A 24542-nucleotide genomic window follows, 5' to 3' on the forward strand; every position below is an offset into this window, starting at 1 on the left:
TTCGCACCGAAGTGTTAGATCACATGATTTGGTAGCCTAAAGTTAGCTTACTACCTAAGACAGCAGGTAGGCAACTTGGGGCCATTCTTAGAATCAAATATCACGATGTTCGAGGATGTGAAGGAAGAGTTGGGTTGTTGTGCGAGAGATCATACTGTTTGAGGCCGTCTAAAGGGAATTCCAGCAGTCAGAGGTAGCACAGTCTATATAAGACCGAATTCTCACATCTTAGGTTGTTTGTTTTCCAATTCTTTACATGTAGCCATTTGAGGCTTGTCTCTCATTGATTGGTGTGTCAAAGCAACCTATTTGGTGGTTTGAGGTTTTCTAGCAGCTCGAGCTCACAACCTGTGGAGTCGAAGTAGGAAAAATTTAGAGGAATCGCATGTTGTTAGAAGTATAGAAATCTTGGTGAACTTTTTAAGTATGAATTCTCTGATTCTCAAGTTTGTGATAGAGTCGATGAATCTCTCTTATTTTGTCCATTGCCTTTTTCCTCAACTTAGGGAAGAAATTGGGATGTAATTTGGTGCCTAAGGCTTTTGAGTGATCAGCTGAGCTTACATTCTATTAGGAGTTAGTGTATAAATATGAGGCTTTTCTCACCCACATCCAAGCATCATATCATATTGTAAATTCTCTTCTTTTATTAAGCATTTTGAGTTCAAGGATATTTTTAGGAGAATCTGTACCCAATTCTACCATGTTTTATGCTTGATCTCTTGATTATTTGTGGAGTTTTCTTTTATGTTGATCATGGAAGGCTTGTGGTTTGCACTTTACCATTGGTTGGTGCTCTACATGAAGAGGCTTATAGACACTGTTTTGTATAAGTGGGATGCTTTGATTTATTGTAGAAGTTACCATGATTCAGAGTGTCAACTGTTTTTTTGAAGATCAATAATACTCAAATCAATATATTATGGCATCATTAATATTAGGATCAATACATCATAGTATATGCCTTATAGCAAATCATATTTTGAATTTCTTAGAAATACTTGCGAATAGCAACATTAAGGTGGGTCATCCTCAATATTGCTGAGAGCATGTAAGGGGGCCCATCCTTACAACTCCTAGTCCACCTTGGAGGGGGGCCATCCTCCATAATCAGGACTAAGAGCATGGAAGGGTCCATTCCGTCTTTGGGTGGTGTACTTTGGGTGGTGTACTTGATAAGAGCATGAGAGAGGTACCATCCTCTCATTTCTTGTGGACTTGGAATGGGGTCTGTTGGAATTATTGTCATTGATGTCAAAGGAGTGAAGTTGTGCTATTGATGTAAAAGGTAAGGAGACAATGTTATGTACAAGACTATCATCAATGTCAAAGGTGAGAAAACAAGCTATGACTGTGATTCACATTATAAGGCAGCAAATTTATAAAAGAATGGTGACTAGATGAGTTCTTAAAGAAAGACAAGCAGTGACTCAATAAAGTTTCAGTTCTTGATAAAGCAACCAGTGCTTTAGACGCTGAAAATAAGAATCATAAAGAATGAACATGTTCCTTGCTTGTTATTGTATTAAGGCATAATTCATACGTAGATAATAGTGCAAAGAGAAGATAGAGAATTGAAAAGTAATATATGAATGTTTGGGAGCAGCGATGAATGACAAAGAAGATTCACTTGTTAGATTATCACATAATCTCATTAGCAACATGGCCGACTTTTTGTTGAGCAAGTTTGCTGACTTCTTTTCATGACAGCAATTTTACTAAGAGAAAAGCGACAGTCTATTGATTAGAACAAACACCAATTAATGGTCAAAGACAACGTTGAAATAAAGGCAGCGCTAAATTGACTAAAGATTACACTCAGCGACTATATTATCAGTGACCAAAGATATTGATAGACAGCACATGGGATATAATAATAAGCAACGATTAATTATCACATGCAAAGACTTAAGGGTCCGATCATCACAAGAAGAGGAGCGATGTGAGGCTGGTCGAATTGTTAATACAAAGACTCTAAATGCTTTCCAAAGAACAAGTCCTTGATCGATCTTCATCTAGCTACCAGTGATTCATTACAATGTAATATGCAGTGAATTGAGAGGTAATTAATATATTTTAAAAGTGGCAATTTGTTTAAGATACAAAGTAGATGTTACAGAGATATTCTAATACATCAAGGGGTCGATATCTAACAAAGGAAAGTAGCGAGGAAGAGAGACTTCATGAACAGAGAATTCATTAAGAGATGAGCAGTGATAAGAGGCAGCGTTTAAGTTACATGAACAACAAACAGATTATTGAAAGTGCATCATTAAAAGACAACGATTTACTAGTAAATAAGTCAGTAGTAATGTTCCATTACGAGCAGTAATCGATCTGTTAAAGCGAACCATATGCAATATCAGCGATGTTTCATTATAAGTTGTGATCGGGCTTGATACTGCAGACAAGTATCGAAGGAATTCATCGAACAATCAAATCACATGGGAATTAACATAGTATTGAAGGAAGTATCATAACCTTGAATTGAAGGAATTAATTTTATGAGCTGTTTATAACATAATCGGTGATCACAACATTGATTATATGAAACGTTGTAATCATAATATAAATCGGTAATCTTAACTGATGGTTAATAAGATTATAATATGTACAAAACATAACTGTTGGTTACGAATAAACTTCACCAACATACATGATCCCTTCATGTAAGGGTAAGATAAGATATAAATAAATTAAGAAATCAAGTCTAGAAGTATGTGGATACGTGGAAGATATGCTGAGAATATAAATCAGAGAAGAGAAGGGGTGTTCACTGTTTGTGGTGTGCACTAAATTGCACATATATATGTATGCCACAAATAGGATGTTTCAGAGAAGTGAAACAAGAGGACTGTGAGGGTATTGCTCTTCTATATATGTATATAGAAGAATGTACTGATAAAGAAAAAGATCTTTCGGCGATGAAGATTTGTATGAAAATAAAGGTAGATTCGAAAGGGAGATTTATGACCAAAGTTAATAGAGATTTATGAGCAGAGTGAACAAAGATGTATGAGCAGAGTGAACAAAGACTTGCAAGAAGATCTAAGAGAGATTTATGATCTAAGATTCATTTATATTATTAAACATATGTGATTTGTAAGAGCAGATTTTAAAGGAAGACAATGAGATATTTATGGTTGTCTTGTGAAAGAATATTATACATGACTGTAATCAGACTCGTGACAATATCTGAAGGCAAGGTATATCATACTCAAGGAAACCTTTGAGCAATTAAGTTGTCCATCATCTATTGAGATGGCAACATATTGAAGGTGGAATCATGATTTGGAAGTCAGTGCTTCCTAAAGGAGAGATTGGGGTCTCTTGCTGAGTTGGTGCCTACAAATTCAAAAGTGGGAGTTGGTGCTTCCAGTGGGTTGGTGCCTACAAATTCAAAAGTGGGAGTTGGTGCTTCCAGTGGGTTGGTGCCTACAAATTCAAAAGTGGGAGTTGGTGCTTTCAGTGGGTTGTGCTGTGACCTAATCACACATCATCCCATCCCAGATAGGGACCCCCTACCTTTTAGGCCCTTTTGGTCGTTTGGTTTTGGTTTTTTGTGGGTTTTGGTTGCAGTCTCGTTAATCTCTCGGTTTTGCGAGTGTTTGGGGGTCAATTTGGTTAAGTCTGCTTTCCGTTTGAGCAAATTTGGTGAAGTCTAGGGCCTGTTTCATCAATTTTAGGGTTTCTGCCTTTAGTCTTAGATTTTAGGGGTTTCTTTTAGGGTTTTGGAAAAATTAAACATACAACTGGAATCAGGACCCTTCAAGGAACCTCCCAGTAAAATCTGAGCCAAAACGGAGCAACTTTATATTTTTAGAAAGTTCCTATTTTTTAGGGATTTTATTGAGTCCCGGAATGTCGTCATTTTGCCAAAAATCAAACTTACTATTTTTAGTAAGTTTCTATTTATGGTAAGTCATTCATGTGTCCTATCATTCCTCCTTTGTGACTCCCTTCATGTTACTGTGAGAGTTGAGATTCCTCTTGGGCATTCTATGCTTGTAAATGAAGTTTTCTTCCTTGCATGGTGATGTAGGTCTTACAATCTTTCTCCTTTCGCTTTGCAATCACCATCGTCTCTCATCTGCAAAACAAAATAAACATGATATAAAATACATAATATATAACCTTGATAGTTCTTCTAACTTGATATATCCCTTGATGTTAGGTGTTTTGCAGATTTGATAAGAGCATGTAGGGAGAATTCGTCTTCATGAAGGAGCACTTGAAGTTTACTTCACCCTTCATGAGATTACCCTTGTCTTTGAACTTGCTCTCCTTCATTTTCTTTCATTCTATGAGCTCAACTTTAAAGCTTTTAGTCACTAATTGATGACAACAAGACGAACTACCTTAAGGGAGGCCTCTATAGGAATTTCGCTCTGAGAGTGGAGCACATGAAGTTCGCCTTGACTTTGCTTCATATGTAGTTATCTTTGAACTTCTACCTTCATCTTCTTAACTGAAAATGACTCTTTTCAAACATCAAATCAGTTCAAGGTAGTGGTCTTGTAATCAATCTTGATTCTTGAAGTTGATTTCAAATCACGACTAAACTCTCCTTTGTATCTTAACAAATTCGCTTATCTACCTCCAAACATGAAGTTCGCTCATGTAGCTCCAAACATGAAGTTAACTTCTTACTCGCCTTTCATCATCTCAAAATCAAAATTGTTCTCTTTTAGGCGTGCTAAAGTATCAAATTAGCTCTAGGAAATGATCCATTAGCTGCCTTGTATCTTGTTTTGGGCAAATTTGCTCATCTCCCTTTAATCATGAAGTTCGCTCATATGCATAGATTCTTGAAGTTCGTTGATGTGCATTGATTTTTGAAGTTCGCTGATGTGCATCAATTTTTGAAGTTTGCTGATGTGCATCGATTTTTGAAGTTCGTTGATGTGCATTGATTTTTTTGAAGTTCCCTCATCTTGTTGAGTTCATGAAGTTCAACATGAAGTTCACTCATGTGGGCTGATTTTTGAAGTTCGCCTTTGGTGTTTGAAGATGAAGTTCGCTCAAGGTAAATGCTCTCAAATTCTCCTTCACTCCTCTACTTCCAACATAAATTTTGCTCTCCTTCAAATCATGAAGTTCGCTCATGTACCTCCAATTATGAAGTTCGCTCATGTGCTTTGATTCCTGAAGTTTGTTCATCCTCGTCAAATCTTGAAGTTCGCTCATGTGCTTTGATTCCTGAAGTTTGCTCATCCTCGTCAGATCTTGAAGTTCGCTCATGTGGCTTCAAATGTGAAGTTCGCTCCTGTATCATGAATCTTGAAGTAGCCCTCTAACTTACCTTTCATCATTCAAATTTAAAGTTGTTCTCTGTTAAGACATCAAATTAGCACAAGGAAATGATCTATTGGCTGTTTGGCATCCTATTTTTGAGTAAATAAAACAAATTCGCTCTTCTCCTTTAACTTGTGAAGTTCGCTCATATACCTCCATTCTTGAAATTCGCTCTCTTGACATTGAAGATGAAGTTTCTCTTGAGGTTGAGCTTATGAAGTGGATTTCAAACCAAAATTAAACTCTCCTTTGCTCTCTTTCAATTACTCTCTCAACTTCAATACATGATAACATGCTCAACATGAGGTCTTAGGATGAGTTTTCGCTTTGTTGGAGAAGTGCAAGAAGTTCGCTACATAAGGGGTGCACATGAAGTGAAGTTCGCTCCTCAAGAGAAGCGCTTAAAGTGACCCTCTAATTAGCAATCCTTCTTTACTCATGATTGAATTCATGATATCTAGACTTTACAAACTTACTCACTTCACACTTATACAAGGCTGTCCACTTGACTCCTAGCTTTTGAGCACCTATGCCCCTCTAATGCAAAGGCTTATAGCTAAGGACTCTAATACAACCTAGAAAGTAGGAAAAAAGTGGGGGTCCCCATTTGCGATGGGGCGATGTGTGAATACCTCACAACAGTGACTTATACTCTTATGGTGTAACCTATCTTTTGTCAAAACCCTAGATTAATTTAATACAAAGTCATACTTGTGCCCTTGAGCTAGCAACCTGCTCTCTCACGAGTACAACAGTCGAATAGTTCATATTTCACGCAATGTCAATGCTGTTTACACAAGAGAAGTAGCCCATACTTGGCCTTTACTAATCGGTATCTGCCATTGGGTTGCAAGTGATTAACATATAATGCCCTTTTTCACACATGAATATTACATGAAGTACCAAACGGTCGATAGTTCTCCATAGTTTGGCATGTTTATTGTGTTAATCCTATGAGGATCCCTTTATTATTGAGAGGGGGGGTGAATTAGTATTAAGACTGTCATGTCCTCTCGATCGGTATATATATATCCTAAATGAGGCAAGTATTACTATTGATTATTATAATGATTAACAAATGATTATTTTGAAATTTATTTATTAATTTAATAAATTATTTAATTAATAAATATATTAATATTTATACTGGAAATGTGATAAATTCAATTAGTTAATATATGTTAACATATATAAATAATATTGATATATTAAATGAAATTAATATATAAAATAAACTATTAAAAAAATATTAATATATTTAAATTTATTACAAGATGGAAATATGAAGTATTAAATAATAAGCAAATCAAATAATGTAATACTTAACGCACGTTAAATGGAGCGAAGAGTGGACAAAGTAAATTGCGTAAAAGTATGTTTATGTTGAGGCAACCCCCCCACGTGGAGAGCTAACTCAATGGTGGCCCCTCCCTGCGGGAAGTGGTGGGACGGGGGCTGCGACCATCGTCACACCCCTTCCTGCGGAAGGGACCCCGTGGGGGGATGCGACCCTTCTCCTCCAAGGGATATTAAGGGAGGATCATTGCAAAGCAAGGTAGAGGGAGGCACGAGGGGAGGAAATAGGGAAGCCTACAAACGGCCACTGCGGAAGCAAGGAAGGCTCAAGGCAAAAACAAGGACTCCCGTCTGCAGACGACAACTGTAGATTGTGAACGTCAACATCAACTGCGATCTGCGGATAGGTAAGAAGGGTAGGGGTCATAAGATATATATGTGTGTGGACGTGTGTACCCCACACACACATATATACTAGTGCATATTTATGATTACATGTATCACTAATGTTTATTTATATGAATATATTAAATAAGATAGATACCCAGATAGAACCCATATGTATATCTAGGATCATTACAAAGGTTAATAAATATAATGAATGAATATTTTACTATATATGTTAACGAATATAAATAATGAACATTTTATTACATATGTTAAAGTATGGTTTTTAGATGTTAATAATATGTATAAACATATGTTGATGAATACATATCATTGAATAGTTAGGAATATAGGTTATTAAATAAACGCGAATATTTGATAATGGACATTGTTTGAATAGATGTTATGGAATGCATGTTAAGTTAGGAATATGTAAATGTGGATTATGGAATGGAAAGTAGTAATAAATTGTAAAATGTAATATAAATGTGATTATATGATGGAGGCTATAGGGAGGAAATTCCCTTAGCTTAATGGAGGGATTATGATAATCCCTAAGGTAGTATATATACTGAATATCTATATGCATATATATGGCTTGGTTGACTAAGTTCATCCAAGAAGAGACGGATCTGGCCGGTCCCCTCTGAGGACTTGGATGATGAGATGCATCATCCAAGGCAAGGAATTGACATAGGGTCTTCCTTGGATGGCTTGGGTGTAAGAAACAGGAATCGAATTAACCTTCGATTTCTTGGATGGCTTGGGTGTAAGAAACAGGAATCGAATTAACCTTCGATTTCCTGGATGGCTTGGGTGTAAGAAGTTACAGGAATCGAATTAACCTTCGATTTCCTGGATGGCTTGGGTGTAAGAAATTACATCCAAGACAGGAATCGATTTAACCTTCGATTTCCTGGATGGCTTGGGTGTAAGAAGTTACATCCAAGACAGGAATTGAATTAACCTTCGATTTCCTGGATTGCTTGGGTGTAAGAAATTACATCCAAGACAGGAATCGATTTAACCTTCGATTTCCTGATATGGCTTGGAACCAAGATGGGTTCCAAGAAGGCGAGCCCCACAGCCGCCTAAGGACATGTCCCAGTGTTGCACTCGTATCCTTTTTAAGAATTGAAATTAGTGTTAATGGAGTAATTGAACTTTAATTGCAAATTAGATTAGTTATGTATATATTTTGTTGTGTTCTAACAATCTGTTTTGCAGGATAATGATCTCTAACTAGTAGGGACATTACAAAGACCGATTCAACTTAAACTCAAAGTCAAACTTCTTTCAACTTATCTCAGATCTGAAACTATTTAACAAATAACTCAACTTCTGTAATCAGATCTAATAACTTCTTTATCAGATTTGCTTAACACATTAATCAAATCTTTATCAATACTTTCACCACCAAAGTAATCATATAAACTTTATCAATTACCAACTTATTAACCTTTAACAATAAGATCAAATACTTTCTCAAACAACTTCTTATCAGTATCGGTAATCTCTGATAAACTTCTGATAAAATATCATAACCAGTTTCTCAAAAATAATGCATGAAATGAAATATAAACAAGAACATCACATGAAAAACATTCCACACATGAACACCATAAGTTTTTGACGTGGAAACCCAAATAGGGAAAAAACCACGGTGGGAGTTGGCACCCACAAATATTTGTACTCTTTTGAAGTACGCCCTGTTAGGAGCTTAGCCTTGTTAGAAGCTTCCAATGCGCCTGGTTAAGAGTAGACCTTTTAGGAGTCACTCGGTTAGGGGATTTGCCTTGCAACTCGATTAGGAGCTTGATGATTTGTTAGGATCAACCTCGTGAGAGGATTTAACACGCTTTTGAGAGCTGCCTTGTTAGGGGACTTAAATGTTTAAGGCCTGTTAGAACCTACTCGGTCAAGGGATTTAATCTGCTGCAACTGTTAGGGAACAACAGTAAAAGAATGATCTGTTTACTTGCACTTCTTTGCTTGCTTGATTAGATCCAGTTATACACAACACTCTGCAACTCTCAGGCAGATTACACACTTCACTTGGACGGCTTAACCAGAGAAACGAAAATCACCATGAATCGCCTAAACTCGGCAAGTCCGAGTCCGAGTCATGCTCGCCAAGTCTCTGGGACTCGGACTTGTTCGAGTCTGGCGAGCAAACTCGCCAGACTCGTCGAGTTGGGCCAAACTCGGCGAGTCCCGAGCCCCAAACTCGGCTACTGGCTGGGTTAGTAAAATGACAAATTAAAACATTTTAAAAAGTTTTTTTAAAATGAATGGTATAGTCTTTGTTCACTACAACCTCCACTTGAGAATGAGAAAAATTAGGGCTACAACATGTCAGCCAATAGAAAAATAACACTCGACGGTTTTATTAAATAATAAGTTTTTTTGGCCTCGCGGGGCGTTGCCCCTCAACCTCGCCCTGTATCGCGATAGGGAGCGTGCAAAGGGTGCTGCCCCTTGACCCCGCAAGGGGCGATGCCCCTTGACCCCACCTTGGGGGCGCTGCCCCCAAACTCTCGTCGAAAAATATGGGGGGAAACTGCGTCGATAGAAGTAGGGAAAATTTAACCTCCGAGTCTGACACTGATTGGCTTGACCAGGTAGATATAGAGGTTGAGACTGTAGCCATGGCAGAGGAGGAGCGGAGAGCACGGGCACATACAGGAGATTCAGAGGCAGATAGTGACACGAATGTTCCTGATGTTGGTGAGCATGGCATGGTGTCACGGGGAGCGGCTATGGCTATCGAATCATCTAGGACCTACCTTAGACGCTTTCGCAGGGGGTGGGGCCGGAGGGTGCAGGCTCCTCTGAGCCATAAGCTTGTAGTTGTATTTACCTTTGGTATTTGTATGAAACATTTGATGATGATCATATGATGACATGGATTTTTTATTCCATGAGTTTTGTAATATTGTATACATTTGACAATATTTATATATCTATGTTTGTTATTTCCTTTAGCTACAATTTGCGTTTATGCTTATGTGATTGATGTATACTTGTGTATGTAATCAAATGGGCCAAGTTTGATGATGTTATTGTGTCTTTAAGGTGTATTCAATAAAGGGTGCTTGAAACAAGTTTTAAATCTTTAATAATCTCTAAATTTCTTGAGTTTTTCACTTTCCCGAGTCCAACCTAGTTTGAAGCCGAGTTTGACTCCGAGTCCCGAGTCCGAGTCCGAGCCCTGTTTCTTTGGGCTTAACACATTCTCTAAGACCACCGACACAATAAACAACAACTATGTCAACATAAATAGCCATCTCAACTAGGTCGGCCACACAACCTAATTACATCATGAATTCCCAATAAGATCACAAAAGATCATCGTAGATCGCTATCCAGATCATAACAACAAATTACAATGCAATGTCAATCGTTGATTCATAACTCATCACGGAAATCCAATCTGTATCCTCAAAACACTCTCCAAAGCATTGCGTTGATTTCCAAGAAAATCTTCCTTGAATCGCGCTAAAACACTTATTAAATCTTTCATGCGGGTTGTGCCGTGTTACCAACTTTAAGTAGGCTCGCTGTCGATCACCGTTGTAACATAAATCATTACCGGTTTAATGATTTCTTCACCGGTCCTTAAACCCTACTAAAACCTTAGCAAAACTTCATCAAAAATTGAAACACGCCTTCCGGTAATCATCACAAGTTCTGGTTCCGGTCACATACATCTTTCCATGATACAAGTTCACCATCCAAACCGCAAATTACCAATCATCGCCAATCGACTGATCCAATCAAAACAATTCAGCTTTACCGGTTAACGTCCTAATTCACAGACTTTAGTCCACTGCTGGTAAACCCTGTCTTCCGGTAAACCAAATCACTTAGATGATAAAACAAATCATCAGTAACATCAGTTGCCAGCAATGACAACACAAATAACTGATCATGTCATATATTCATAGAATCTCAATCTCTTCATCGCAAATAGACTTCTATCCTTTACTGGTGGAGTCATCCAACTTCAACTGCATGACCTGATCTGCATTAGTTATGCCAAATGCCAACATATTGTACTGGCCAGTACTCTACCTCATCCTGAAGTTAAAGGCCTTATTTTATTTTATATGTAAATTGTTCCCTTCTAGTTTTATTGTAGCATGGTTTAAACCGATAAACTTACCTTAGTGTGGAAAAGATGAGATGGACAACAGGCTGCTATGTCCCTCATCAGCTTTAGCTTCTATGTTTTGTATGTATTATGAGCATTTGTGCTGCTATTGTACCGTCCAGTGAAACTATATATTTTTGTATGAATGCCAAACTGCATTAGGAAGCAGTAAAGCTATGTATTTCCATACACATGACTATCTGCATTAAGAAGCACTATAAGCTTCCTTGTCTATCACATCTTTTTGCACTACGGTAAGTTTACTAAATGTCTAAGTGCACCTGTAGTATTTATTATGCCCAACTGCATTAATGAGTACTGAATTCTACTCTTGCCTGTCGTTTCTTGCCACACTGAATTTAATAGCAATAGTCAAATTATCCAAAATTGGGTTTAATTGAATATAATGGCCGTTATCTGATCTCATCCTGAGATTTAGGACCATAATATGACTAGATGTATTAGTTTATTTCTAATTCCACCATCTCCAACTTGGACCGAAATAGTCTTCCTTAGTTTGATAAAGGAATGATAGGCTTTAGAGCTACCAGCTCTCCTGTACATTCAATGTTTTGTATTCTGCATTTGTAATTGTTCTTGTCACTGCTACAATTATTAAATTCTCTTAATCAATTCTTAATATGCCAATCTGCATTTAGGAGTGCAGAAAACTATTTAAGCCTTTTTTCCTTTATCCAACTAAGATAAGTTATAACTCAATTTTCTGGAAGTTATTATTAAGATTGTATAGACAGCTAACACTGCTGAAGTGTAATTTCCCACTTAATGAAATTCTAGATGATGAGTTAAATTCTAGTCTTAACAGCTCAACTATATTCTTTCTGAATAACTTTGAATATTAAGCACCACTGAAATTTAAGGGTTTTGTTGCAGTTCCAACACTATTCTAAATTACAAGACTGCGTTAGCTAAATAATCATTCAAGTATTCATTTATACTATTTTCATAATTCGAACTAAATTCAACCTTACTATAGGTTCCAATGTATATACTTTTCTTACTGTTTAATGAAACACTCACAGTCATACAGCATATGACGTGGTGCAAAGTATTCTTCTTCAAACGAAGATATATTCACAGCCAGACACCTTAGTGAACTGTGTGGTATTATCTCTTTATTAAGTTACAATTATCACAACCATTCTATGAAATACATCTAGAGAATGTGTTCTCATTTGCCATTTAGAAAGCATTCACATCCATACATTAATTAGCATTATGAATAAAATCTTTTCCAGCTCTCAGCTAACATAATTCATAGCCATATCGTCAAGGAATTGTATCTGTTATATACCTATCTTTGAAAATTCAGAAGTAAAGAATAATGGCAAATAGCCACATTAGGCTCGGATTAAATATCATGACCTGAATATAGCTTGAAATGGAGACTCGAGAGCCTTCCTTTGCCAAACCGCAGCTAAGTACTCCTTCATAGAAGTAGTTTCCAGCCGTTGTAAAATTCTTTCCCCAAGCTCTTTTGCAAAATCCACCAATAATATCTTCTGAGCTGTGGCGCCTACCAGGTTAACCTCGGCTGGAAAAGCTTCCAAAATCAACAAGCGCTTCTCCCTATCCCTGATTTTTGTAGAACAAAATAATCTTCCAACCACCAGAAGAATGTGTAACGTTTTTCCAAAAACAAACCTATATGCTTCACAACAAGGAATCCATCCTCATTTTGCCCTAATAGATTGTATTTCCCTCAATTTCCACAAAGAATGCTCACGCCAAAACGCTGTCAAGCTCCTCACACAAGTTTCATGCCTAAAGTGTTTGTCTTCCGGAAGAAGATACCAATCACACGACAGGCCAACGAAAATAACATGGTCAACATGAGACGACTTGACAGACTTATGGGTAGGGTTTCCAAATGGCATGAGTTCTCTTTCATTTACCTCCGACTTGATGATATTTCCCCTCCCTTCTCGGAGGATGACGAACTCCTGCACACACTTGGCCAGTTCAAACAATTAGCCTGAAATCTTGTCATGATTCTGACATTTCAAAATTATTATCAACAAAAGTAAAACATCTTAAATGTCATCATGCTAAATAGCAAAACATCAATTTAAAAGTTTTGAGTCATCATTTCATTGTATTGAGCACAAGTACCATCTAGGGCATCATCACTGGGTTATAACATAAACATCTAGGGCATCATTACTCAGTTATAATATGAAACACCTAGGGCACGATTAACATTGTGTAAATATCACATAAAACAACTAGGGCACAAAGAACATGGTGTAAATGTAGCATAAAAACAACTAGGGCACAAATCGGATGTAACATCTTGGATGATGAATCCTTTGAGTGAAAACTCAAAACTAAACTTATCCTATGTGGAAATGGCCCAAGTGGACATAAAGGAGAGGGTAATTATTTCAATTTGTGATTTTGATTGCTGTGCCTGTATTTTACCTTTGTTTTCTCTTGCATTCTTATATTAATTCCTAACCACTTTCTGCATTATTATCTTGGGTTCTTTGTAAAAGCTTACATTGTATCCTGCACGCATCTGTTTTTAGGGTGTAATCAATCTGCTTTGGGATCCAACAATATCCTTTGAGACAACATTACATCTATCCTTGACTTCTTTTGGTTGAAAAATATCCTGTCGACAGTGGTCTATCTATTACTCTTTCACATTGACCATATTATATGTGTATAATTTTCATTATTCTCAATGCTTAGAGAGCTAAAATTTTATTGATTGTGTATATCATACAGAACACGTGACAGTGGGTTTTGCAAGAAGTGGAGGAGCTGGTGGACAAAATGTTAATAAAGGTATACTTTTCAAATTTTATTTTCTTGGTGAATACACAAGATTAGAATCTGCAAAAGCAATTATTGAATTCTGTAACATCCATAATCTGTTTATAGTCAAATTCAAGGTATTATATTGTCAAATTGCCTGTTTGGGCTAACAGTTGATCCCTAATTTAACTTGTAAAATGGTATGTATGATATCTTTTCAAATTGGAACTGAAATGGACAGCTTTAATTTGTGACTTAATCCATGTCTCTTTTGCTTTTAAAGTGTCTATAGTTTATAAAATTATAACTATAGTTTTTCTTCCCAGCAGTAGCAACATATTAGATTATGCAGAAATGTAATTTTAAGTGTTACAGTTTTCATGATGTTTTGAATCACATAACCCTGATATGTCGTTGGATAACACTTGTGCATTTAGCCATGCCTATATAAGTGCATTTCCCCAAGAGATAGTTTTGATGTCTGAAACTGCATGTGTCTTCTGTTCATAAGGTATGTGCTGTGAAAACAAAATTAGGCTTTAAATTTTGTCCTTTGAGCTTAACAATTGTTAACCGTTTACAAGATTCAGAACTGAAACTAATATATGAACAGCCTGTTCAAATATATATTTGCATTTCCCATCTTTGCTACCGAACAAAGGGAAGTACTCTGTAACACTCAGAATAGTTTGGATGGCTGCACTTTGCTCTAATTTTCTTAATTATGCTACAATTAAAATAATACAGAGGCTACCTTATATACTACTTAAAATGTTTTAGTGAGCACAAAGGTGGATATGCGGTTCAATGTTATGGGTGCTAGTTGGCTGCCTCTACGAGTCAGAGAAAAAATATTGCAAATGGTCTGTTCATGAACTCTCTTGATGTAGGACCAAGCTTCCTGTATTCTTTTAATAATGGTTTGATTTGAAATCAAAGAAATATGCCTTTCTGTCTAAATGCCTCATCTTTCTTGTTTTTATATCCCATGGACAAAATAATTGGTTTTCTAATATTGTCAAACAGGAAAAGAATCGAATCAACAGTGAAGGAGAAATTGTTATTTCGTCCACCAAAACCCGGTCCCAGAAGTAATTATATACTCTTAGCTTCTGAGGTCCTTTACATAGTCACTGTTCATATTTTGAAGAACTTTCATCAATTATCTGAGAATATTGACTGAAATAGTGTCAAATCACAGGGACAATATTAACGATGCACTGGGAAAACTTCAGGTATTATTATTGTGTTACTTGAATGATTCGACCTGGAATTTATCTGTTTTTTTAATTATGCAGATATTTAAATAATGGTATTTTTAATATAAATTGAATTTAATATTTTTAGCAAAACATAAGGTTGCTCTTGTTGCCATTTATTGTTGCTAACTCAGCATAATCAATGTACTCAAAGATTGACCTTCATATGACTTAGCACCAGTTTTCTTATAAGGCAAGTATTTGTAATGGCAGGCAATAATTAATGCTGCTGCTTATGTTCCACCAGCTCCAACAGACGAGAAGATAAAAAAGATTACAAAATTGTAAGAGGCCTTGTTGTAATCAATTTGTATCCTGTTGGTTCCACGCATACCATTTTCTAAATGCACTTTTTTTAAAAAAGCTTATGATTTATTTTAAAACCCTTGAGTGGTTAAGATAAGCCCTCTACAAAAAGAACTATGGGTCTCCTCTCTATCACATTTGGGAACATCATTGATGGCCTTTGAAATTCTGCCACATAGTGTTCAACTGTGGCCTCTTGTCTTAATTATGCTAGCTCCCTAAAGTGAATCTCCAGATCCTTTCTATCAAACCTCTCGATCAATCTATGGTTGAACTCCTCTAAGGTAGTGATTAAACCATGTTCTTGGGTCACCGTGCCATGGTATCACCACTCATGAGCCACACCCTTTAGGTGAAGTATTGCAAACTTAATTACTTCATCCTCATACATGGGGTTTAAGGAGAAATGGGTTTGCAACTTCTTCAACCAAGCTCTATTTGTAACCCTGTTGGAACCATCATAGGTAGGTATTGTGATCTTTCCGTATTGTTGTATATCTCTACAATGATCGTTTGTTGTTTTCATATCATGATACCCCATGAATGACGTCACGATGGATGGCTAGGTCTAGGGCACTATATTCAACATGATGTCTTGCCATGTCATCCTCAAGTCTTGGTGGTATTTGGCTATTTGCTGCTCTTCATGGGTCCTCTCCCTCTCTTTGCAAAGATTTCCATCATTTGCTGAGTGGCTTCTCTCAGCACCATTGGGATTGAACCTCCTAGCAGTCCATTGTTGGTTCATGCCTTTCAAAGTCTTCACAATCTCTGCCATAGATTCTCTCATGGTGGATCAAAATTCTCTGGCCAACCTCTCTGTTTTAGTCCTATTGACCTCTCAGATGTTGGTTTTCTCATTTCTTTCATCAAAGCTTCTTTTCTTTTTTCCCTTCACATGTACTTCATTTCTTTATCACTTTTGTATCACACACACACAAATTGGCAGAAGAGGTGGCTTTGATACCACTGTAATAACGCTAGGATCCAACCAACTTTAAAATCGTTTAGTTAGGGTTATTGTGTCAATATAATTCAGATTTGTAACAATAAATTTCATTAAGCCATTTATATATGATTATTGAAACAAAAGTTGGTAAATTGTAAAGTTGCCAAGTTATTAGTAGAGCTCTTATCCTAAGAAACTAATGCAATTTTGGAATTTTTCTTAAATGATCTATCATAGTAATTTACTTTCTTGCATAAAAAATTAGTTGATCTATGTTGACATGTGATGCTTCTCCTTGTTAAGATGCCTGGTTCTATCATCCGATCTTTGGTGACTCTCAAAGAACTCCCTTGATCTAAAAACAATTCGATCAAATGTAAATAATGCAATGCAAACAAAGTTTGGTTTTTATTTTCTTTTCTCTTCATTCTTTTAAATCTCCCAAGAACTTAAAATAAGAAATTCTAAATGAGGGAACTTATTGGACTTCTCTATGATATTCAAGTTTTGTTGTAATGTGTTCTTTATTTTTAATTGAGAGAAAACATTAAGAAAAATTCAAATCATGATGATCTCTACCAATGTAATTTGAAAGGCCAACCACTAAGTATAGTGTTGAATAGGTATCACTTGTCAATCAAATAAATGTTCGAAGAGGACACTTTCCAATTTCAATGATAAATGCTATGACGAAATGAAAAGTTAATTATGGAAACAATGGAAGGACTTGGAATATGATGTTCAAGATATACTAGAAGAGTTTTCTTTTCGGACTTTTAGTCAACTAATATTGCTCATCTATCACAATTATATAATTGATCATAAATTAGAGCACAAAGGGATGGAGTGCAATCCCTTGGTAATGGTAATAATTTCCAGCCATCTTCGACAAGGAAATCTTAGAGAAAACAACCAGTTATACGTATGTAGGGTCTCCTACCCAATCATTGTCAACATGAAGGTATGGACAACCAAATAAAGTTTATTGTTGATCTGTTGGTATATTTTCAACCAAAAATCATTGTTATAGTAGGCATAGGGGTGTTAGGAAAATTTTAGCTCCTCCACAATGTATTCATGGAGTTAAAGATCAACCTCAAAATCTTTCTTTATGTTTCTCAAATTTTTTTTGCTAGAAACATAGTCTAAGATTGTTGTTAGAATTTGAGAGTATATTTTTCCCATGTGGCCTTACGCTGGAAAATGCTAAAAAGTGAACATAGATGGCTATAAAATGACCTTTTTTTAATATGTATGTATGATTGAAAAAAATTGATGATAATTATTGATTAGTTTAATTATGTTGGGTAATATTTGAGCTATTGAAGAAGTATTGCTACAAAAAATAGGTCTCTTTAACTCCACTTACAAAATCTTTTTCAACTCCCAAAATCAAAAAGTTTTGGAATTGATATAAGTGCATCCTATCAAGGTAAAGTCATTATTAGAAGAAGATAGGATGAAACTTTTATTTCGTCACACCTCTCCAAATGACTAATTTTTTGACTAGCACAAAGAGGCTGCTTATTGTATGGTTGCTGAGAGCAAAAAACTATCATTAGCTATAGAGAGAACTAGAAAAGATAGGAGTAATGTGAAAAAGCTTGTCAATAATTTGAAGAAAAACTAGAGGAGATATAGGAGGTGGATTTTCAAAGGAACATTTTGTGAAAATTGAAACCAAGTGATGCTTAATCATGTGAAACATTTATTTAGTTGTACATATAAATAAAACATGTACATAAGTATTTATATGTTCTATTTGTTTGTGTGTGTGTATCTATATGTACACAAAAATAAATAAAACATATAAATACTTCAATGTATGTATATGAAATATCTATATATATAAATTATATATACATAAATAAATTATTTTTTTAAATATATAAATTATATATATTAAAATTTGTATGAATACATATATATATATATTTTATATATTTATGTATGTATATGTATTTTTTAATTTATGTATATTTTATTTTTATTAAATTTTTGTATGTATATTTTATTTAATTATATGTATATATATATATATATTTTGATCGGTAATATTTGTGATTTTATTAAATAAAGCTAAAACAATACATCTTCATCCAAAATTTAACTATCAAACCACTTCCCCAAAAAACCACCCACAAAAACTCCAAATCACCCATCAACAAAAATAAATTCACAAACCAGTAACCTGCTCGAACCCCACACCCCACTACTATGAGTACGAAAATGTCCATGTACATCATGCCATACTAAATTTGGCATATACTGTTCAAACAATTTTTAACAAAAAGTTAAGATTTTCAAACAAAATTTAGCAAAAAAAGGAAATTGGCACCAAGAGGTACCCTGGCCCACAGAAACTTCATCTCTCTTCACCGCTTCTGCAGTTGAGGTGCTCGAAACACCATCCACCCAATTCTCTCCACCAGTCAGTCTGATTGCTAGCGACTCATTTTGCTTGGCCATTTCCGCAGATAGACACCTGGTTATTGACCGCTTCCTTCGCTCCTCATCCACCACCCCGACTTCCTCCCTCTCCTGCCTGATGATCTCCTCCAATTCCATGATTTGAACATACATTTTCAGGCCCTCCCACCCTCTCCTCGCATCCTCACGAAATCTGGCTTTTACTTCTTCTCAGTGTCGCAGAAAAGGAATCCGCATATTCTTGCCTCTAAGTTCTGCATGCTCCTTCGGGATGCCTTCCGAAACATTAAAGCCCCATCCCTGGAACGCCCACTCCAACAGAGAATCCATAATAAGCAGGTAATCTTTCGACACTATCGCCGTCATCACACTTCTAACCTCCGCACAGGAATAACCAAATTCAAGCCCCCACGCCATAATTAAGGAGTAGGGTTCTGTATCTGTGACCAGTGACTGCCACCTCCTCGCCTAGGACCAATTGAACAACCCTCAAGAGCAAGGGATCTCGTGCAAGAAACATATTTTGCAGCCGTTTTTCAGGAACGGGACCCCAAAAGGCATGCATGAGTTTAGTTGTTTTGAGTGTGAAATTGGCTTCCATTTCGAGCACCACACAAAACCGCCTATCTTTGCAAAGAAACTACTTTCACCACCTCCAAATTCGCTCATTTGCCACAATGAATGAGCGTACATTCTCATTCTACCTATTAATGAGGCTCTGCCAACTTCCGCCGCCGTTGCAGAGGAATTCGGCATTAATTGTCCGCAATGCTCGAGCTAGCCTAGGCACACGAACAAAGGAAAAAAAAAAACACATTTCAAGTATGTCATTGGTACTGTATTTAGCAGGCCGTCTTAACTCCATTGACTGGTGCTATCATTTCCATCCCACCACCTCACCTCTCCCATAGCTAAATCGCATGCCATATTGGACAACCCGTCAGCAATGACATTTCCACTTCTCCTTACATGAGAAATACAAAAACCTTGAAAGGTTTTTAATTTTGAGCAGATTAAGGTGATAAACTTTTTTAATCTCCAACTCGGGGTTACTCCTTTCATGATTGCGTTAACCACAACTTGAGAATCTCCCTCCAAATGGACTTTCGAAACCTTCATGTTAACTGCCAAATTAGTTGCTAACAAAGCCGCTTGCACCTCTGCGTCATTATTAGTTCCATCTTGCAACCTTTTTGCACCTTTAAAAAGAACCTTCCCTTCATCATTGCAAGCCACACATCCCGCTCTAGAAATACCCGGGTTGCCCCTAGAGGCCCCATCAAAGTTGATCTTAACCCATCTCTCCTCAGGTTTTGACCAAATCTCCTCCTTATTTCCATGATCCTTACAAAAAGGATTAACCCTTGTGTAATATCCCTTGCTGATTATGGCTTCATAATGCTGGAGATAAGCTCAAGGGATATTGTCAAGCAGTTGTCCTACAACCCTTAAACTTGCTGTTACTAAAATCTGATTGCCGTCTTGATGTTTGCAGCCCAAGGAATATGATCAAACAGTTTGAAGCATGCTGAAAACTAATGTCAAAATGTTGTAGAGAACATACAACAAACTAACAAGAAGAATTTCACCTCAAATACAACTCAAATATGGAATGGACATTTTGACAAACATTTGGCATGCAACCTCAGATTGGAACAAACTTATAACAGCACTTATAGAGTTTCACAACTGAATCATTTTTTCAATGCAATCCCGAATTACAAATGATTTTGCAAGTGCCAAGACTCTTGGCATACAACAAAATTAGTTTCAGACTTTTCTGAGTATTAATGGCAGCTAATTAACTCCTGCATACAACTGAAAACTCAATGATAAACAATGCCAAATGAACCTGGAATGAAGCGCCCAGGTGTAGCGATGAAGAAGCAAGCAATATCACTCCACTATGTGCATTCACCTTGCCAAATTGTGCCTTTCTTCAAATTCTCCCCTGTTCTGACATGAATGTCAATAATAAATAAATTCAGCAAATAAAGGTCTCCAAATTGGTATAGAAATGATTGCCAGGACGATAGCAATTGATTCCTCAAATACCCATAACCAAAGGATGCCTTCAAGTGAAGATGTGAACAAAAATATGTGTCCAATGATGCCCTAGCAGCAGTATATCAGACCCCTAGAATTGATTATCAGCAAGCTAATAGCTCCTCCAAAATACTCCAAAATGATTGCTAAGACCTCCCAAGATGAATGCTCAAATACCCACAAAGAAACAACATCCGAATGAGGCCATATGAACAATAATCGTTGCACTTCTCCAGCTAATGTGAATATGAAAATTACCGAGATGAGACTCAAAAAATGGTATATGCAATCAGCCCTTAGATAGTAGAATTGATGAAGACTCCTAACACCAAAATTGTCTCCAATGCTTCTCCAAATTGAACCCTAGCATAATTTGGCCCTTGGCCACCAATTAAGCTCCCAATGAAATGACTGAATTATCACCTCCCATCTGCAATAATGTCAGCTGATAGTTTCACAGCCTCAAAATTGCTTAACCTATGAGAGTTACCGTTCCCAAAGGCGGAATAATGGCAGAAACCCTAGCTGGTTCCTTCTCCACACGAACTCAAAATCAAATATAAAATCTTGGATGATTAGAAGTTGAGCTAAACCTCCTTTTATACTTTTTTAATCCATCATCCAGAAGCTTCTAGAAATAATATTATTCACATAAGTGACTTTATGATATAATATTAAATTAAGTCACTTTATTAAATCAATTAAATATAAAGTCATATTTTAATTTTTAATTTATTTGATAACTTTATAAATAATTAACTTAATACTATTAATTAAAATAATTAATTAAGCTATCTTTAAGAAATATCAATAATTGGGACAACTTAATTAATTTAATTAATTAATTATTCTTCGTTCAAAAATGGGGGCATTACACCTTGGAAACCCATGAACGGGTGTATATGTATATATATTATTTATATATGTATAGAAAGTACATATATATTTATATTTATAAAGTTATATTTTATGTATTTATGTATATTTTTTTTTGGTCAGTAATAGATAATTTTATTAGTAAATTTGAAATAGCATTTACATTGATATAGCCTATCAAAAGGTTGTAACCAAAAGCTTCCCAATCCACCCTTTACATCACTGTATCTTTGAACTGAAAAAACAAAAGCTGCCACCTATATCAAAATTCCAAACAAAATCTTGCTATACCCTCTCGAACATCCTAGTACAGGTTGCGGATCGGCTTATGAAATTTGCCCATTTCTTCCCGAGCTCAGCTACTTATTTAGTAGTACAGGTTGCAAATCTTTTCTTCCGAGAGGTTTTTTGACTCCATGGGTTGCCTCAGACTATAGTCAGTGATAGGGACGACAGACTCATGAGTAATTTTTGGCATTCAGACTTAGTGGTATCGAGCTCACCCCTAGTACGAGTTACCACCCTTAGACTGATGGACAAACATAGAATGTGAACAAGTCGGTGGAAGGTTACCTCCGGAATTATATAGCCGGACAACAACGGGCATGGGTGAGGTGGTTGCATCTATGAGAGTATTGTTATAATACTACTTATCACATGTCCATTCAGATGACACCATTCATGGCTTTGTATGGGTATGATGCGCCCAACTTTCTGGACTTGTTGTTGAGTGACAATAAAGTGCCGAGTGCTAGGGATCTTCTTCAGGAGAGTTAGGACATTGTGAGATCATTGAAGGAAAACATACAGAAGGCATAGAACCAGCAAAAACAATATGCGGACCAGAAGAGAGTTGAGTGATCATTCGATGTAGGTGATATGGTGTATTTGATGTTGCAGCCTGTTGTGACCATTTCACACATCGCCCCATTAGAATGGGGACCCCCTCTTCTTGCTTTGTTTTTTGCTTTCTCTCTGCTTGTTCTTCTCTCTCTTTTTAGGGTTTTGAGTGAGTAAGTGATCCTGGGCTAGGGCTAAACCTTAAGGGTTCCTTTTTGACGTCATTCAGGCTAAGTCCAGTCAAATTTTGGAAAAGTGTTAAGTGTCGTCCCGAAGAATTGAGATTATTGAAATGAGGTAAGCCTTTCAGGGGAGTCAGAGTAGGTCTCAGGTTAGGCCCTGATTGAAAGAGGGGTTTTTTGGGGTAAAGTCCAATTTCGACTAAGTGTTAGCATTTTTGAAGGAGAAATTGTGTGTTCTTGCCTGGGTAAGTTTTGATCAATTTTTGGAAAGTAAGATGATGCCTGAAACAGAGATTTTGCTCCTGACCCTTGCTGAGGGTCTAGGGCGAACTTTATCCTAAGCACAATTTCTTGTTTCTGATGGACTTGCTAACTAGTTCCTGGCCTTGAAAATGACCTGACTTTGCTTGGTGAAGTGGTTTGAGACTCAAATTTTGAACAGTTTAGCCTAAAACGAGAAAGTCGCTCCTGACCCTTGCTGAGGGTCCAGGGCGAAAAATGTTGTTTAAAGCATATTTGTCACTGACTTTTCTAAATTGTTTCGTGCAGGGTCTCTCGGAAGGATGATTGGACGTCACTTAAGGCAATTGAAGTTTTGAAGACAAGAAAAGTGATGAATTTTGGAGACTAAGGGCAAAATCGCTCCTGACCCTTGCTGAGGGCCCAGGGCGAAATTTTGATTTCCCTCACTTTGCAATGGAAAGAGACCAAGTTTTGAGCATGAATGAAAATTGAATGACTTTCTCCACCCGCCTGAAAGAGTTTTAGCTTGAAATGATGAAGGATCCTATTGAAATCATCAAAATCGCTCTTGACCCTTGCTAAGGGTCCAGGGCGAAAAACCTCATGGAGGTCATTTCTAGCTTTATTTGATCAATTTGAGATGTCAAAGGCATGGTGGAGGATGAAATGAGCATGATGAAGTATCCAGACTTGATTGAAGATGATGAGATGAAGGAATTTTGCCCAAGAAAGGTAAAATCGCTCCTAACCTTCTCTGAGGGTCCAGAGCGAAATTCTTTGCAAACATATTTTTTGACTTTTCTTGGACATGAAAGCCTATTCATAGCATGATGCAAGATGACATCTTCCTTGGCAAAGAGATTTTAAGATGAAAAGTGGAGTATTTTGGTCACAACTGCAAAATTCGCTCCTGACCCTTGCTGAGGGCCCAGAGCGAAATTTTCAAAAGCACATTTTTCTTGCAGAGTTAAAATGTTTTTATGATTGGAATGGAGTCAAGGAAGCATGTCTTACCCATTGAATATAACTTGGACGATCAACAAGGAAGCAATCAAGCCAAAATTGGAAAATCGCTCCTGACCCTTGCTGAGGGCCCAGGGCGAAAAACCTAATATTGAACCTTTTCCTCCAAGTTTGAGCGAAGCTGAGGCTAGACATGGGTTTGAAATAATGTTTAAATTGCCTTGAAGTGAAAAGAGATTGTTGAGAGTCAGGATTTTGAAGACAATTGTAAAAATCGCTCCTGACCCTTGCTGAGGGTCCAGAGCGAATTTCCAGGATTCTCTCCTTTATTTGAAGAATTAAGGCAAAATCTTGCTTGGATAGGAAGAGGACATGATGTTTTATGCCTTAGAAGCGATTTGAAGTCTAAAAGATGAAGGAATATGCCTAAAACCAAAAAGTCGCTCCTGACCCTTGGAGAGGGTCCAGGGCGAAAATCACAAAAACTGCATGTTTTCTTCAAAATTTTGCTAAGGCAAGGTTAGGCTAAGGAAGAA

The 24542-nt window shown here is 36.7% G+C and overlaps 1 protein-coding gene across 3 annotated transcripts in view; it reads left to right on the forward strand.

Annotated features, from left to right (window-relative positions):
* LOC131037054 (uncharacterized) overlaps positions 1 to 24542 on the forward strand; it is a 49102-nt gene that overhangs the window by 1434 nt on the left and 23126 nt on the right. For 2 of the 3 annotated variants that reach the window (XM_057969090.2, XM_057969089.2), the window contains exons 3-7: positions 13883 to 13942; positions 14693 to 14775; positions 14939 to 15003; positions 15114 to 15147; positions 15385 to 15455. In XM_057969090.2, the coding sequence (XP_057825073.1) occupies positions 13883 to 13942; positions 14693 to 14775; positions 14939 to 15003; positions 15114 to 15147; positions 15385 to 15455 (313 nt within the window). The remainder of the gene's footprint in view (positions 1 to 13882; positions 13943 to 14692; positions 14776 to 14938; positions 15004 to 15113; positions 15148 to 15384; positions 15456 to 24542) is intronic. The other variant, XM_057969091.2, reaches the window with a different exon arrangement.

This window comes from Cryptomeria japonica, chromosome 4 (genome assembly GCF_030272615.1).
Source record: "Cryptomeria japonica chromosome 4, Sugi_1.0, whole genome shotgun sequence".
Taxonomy (NCBI): domain Eukaryota; kingdom Viridiplantae; phylum Streptophyta; class Pinopsida; order Cupressales; family Cupressaceae; genus Cryptomeria; species Cryptomeria japonica.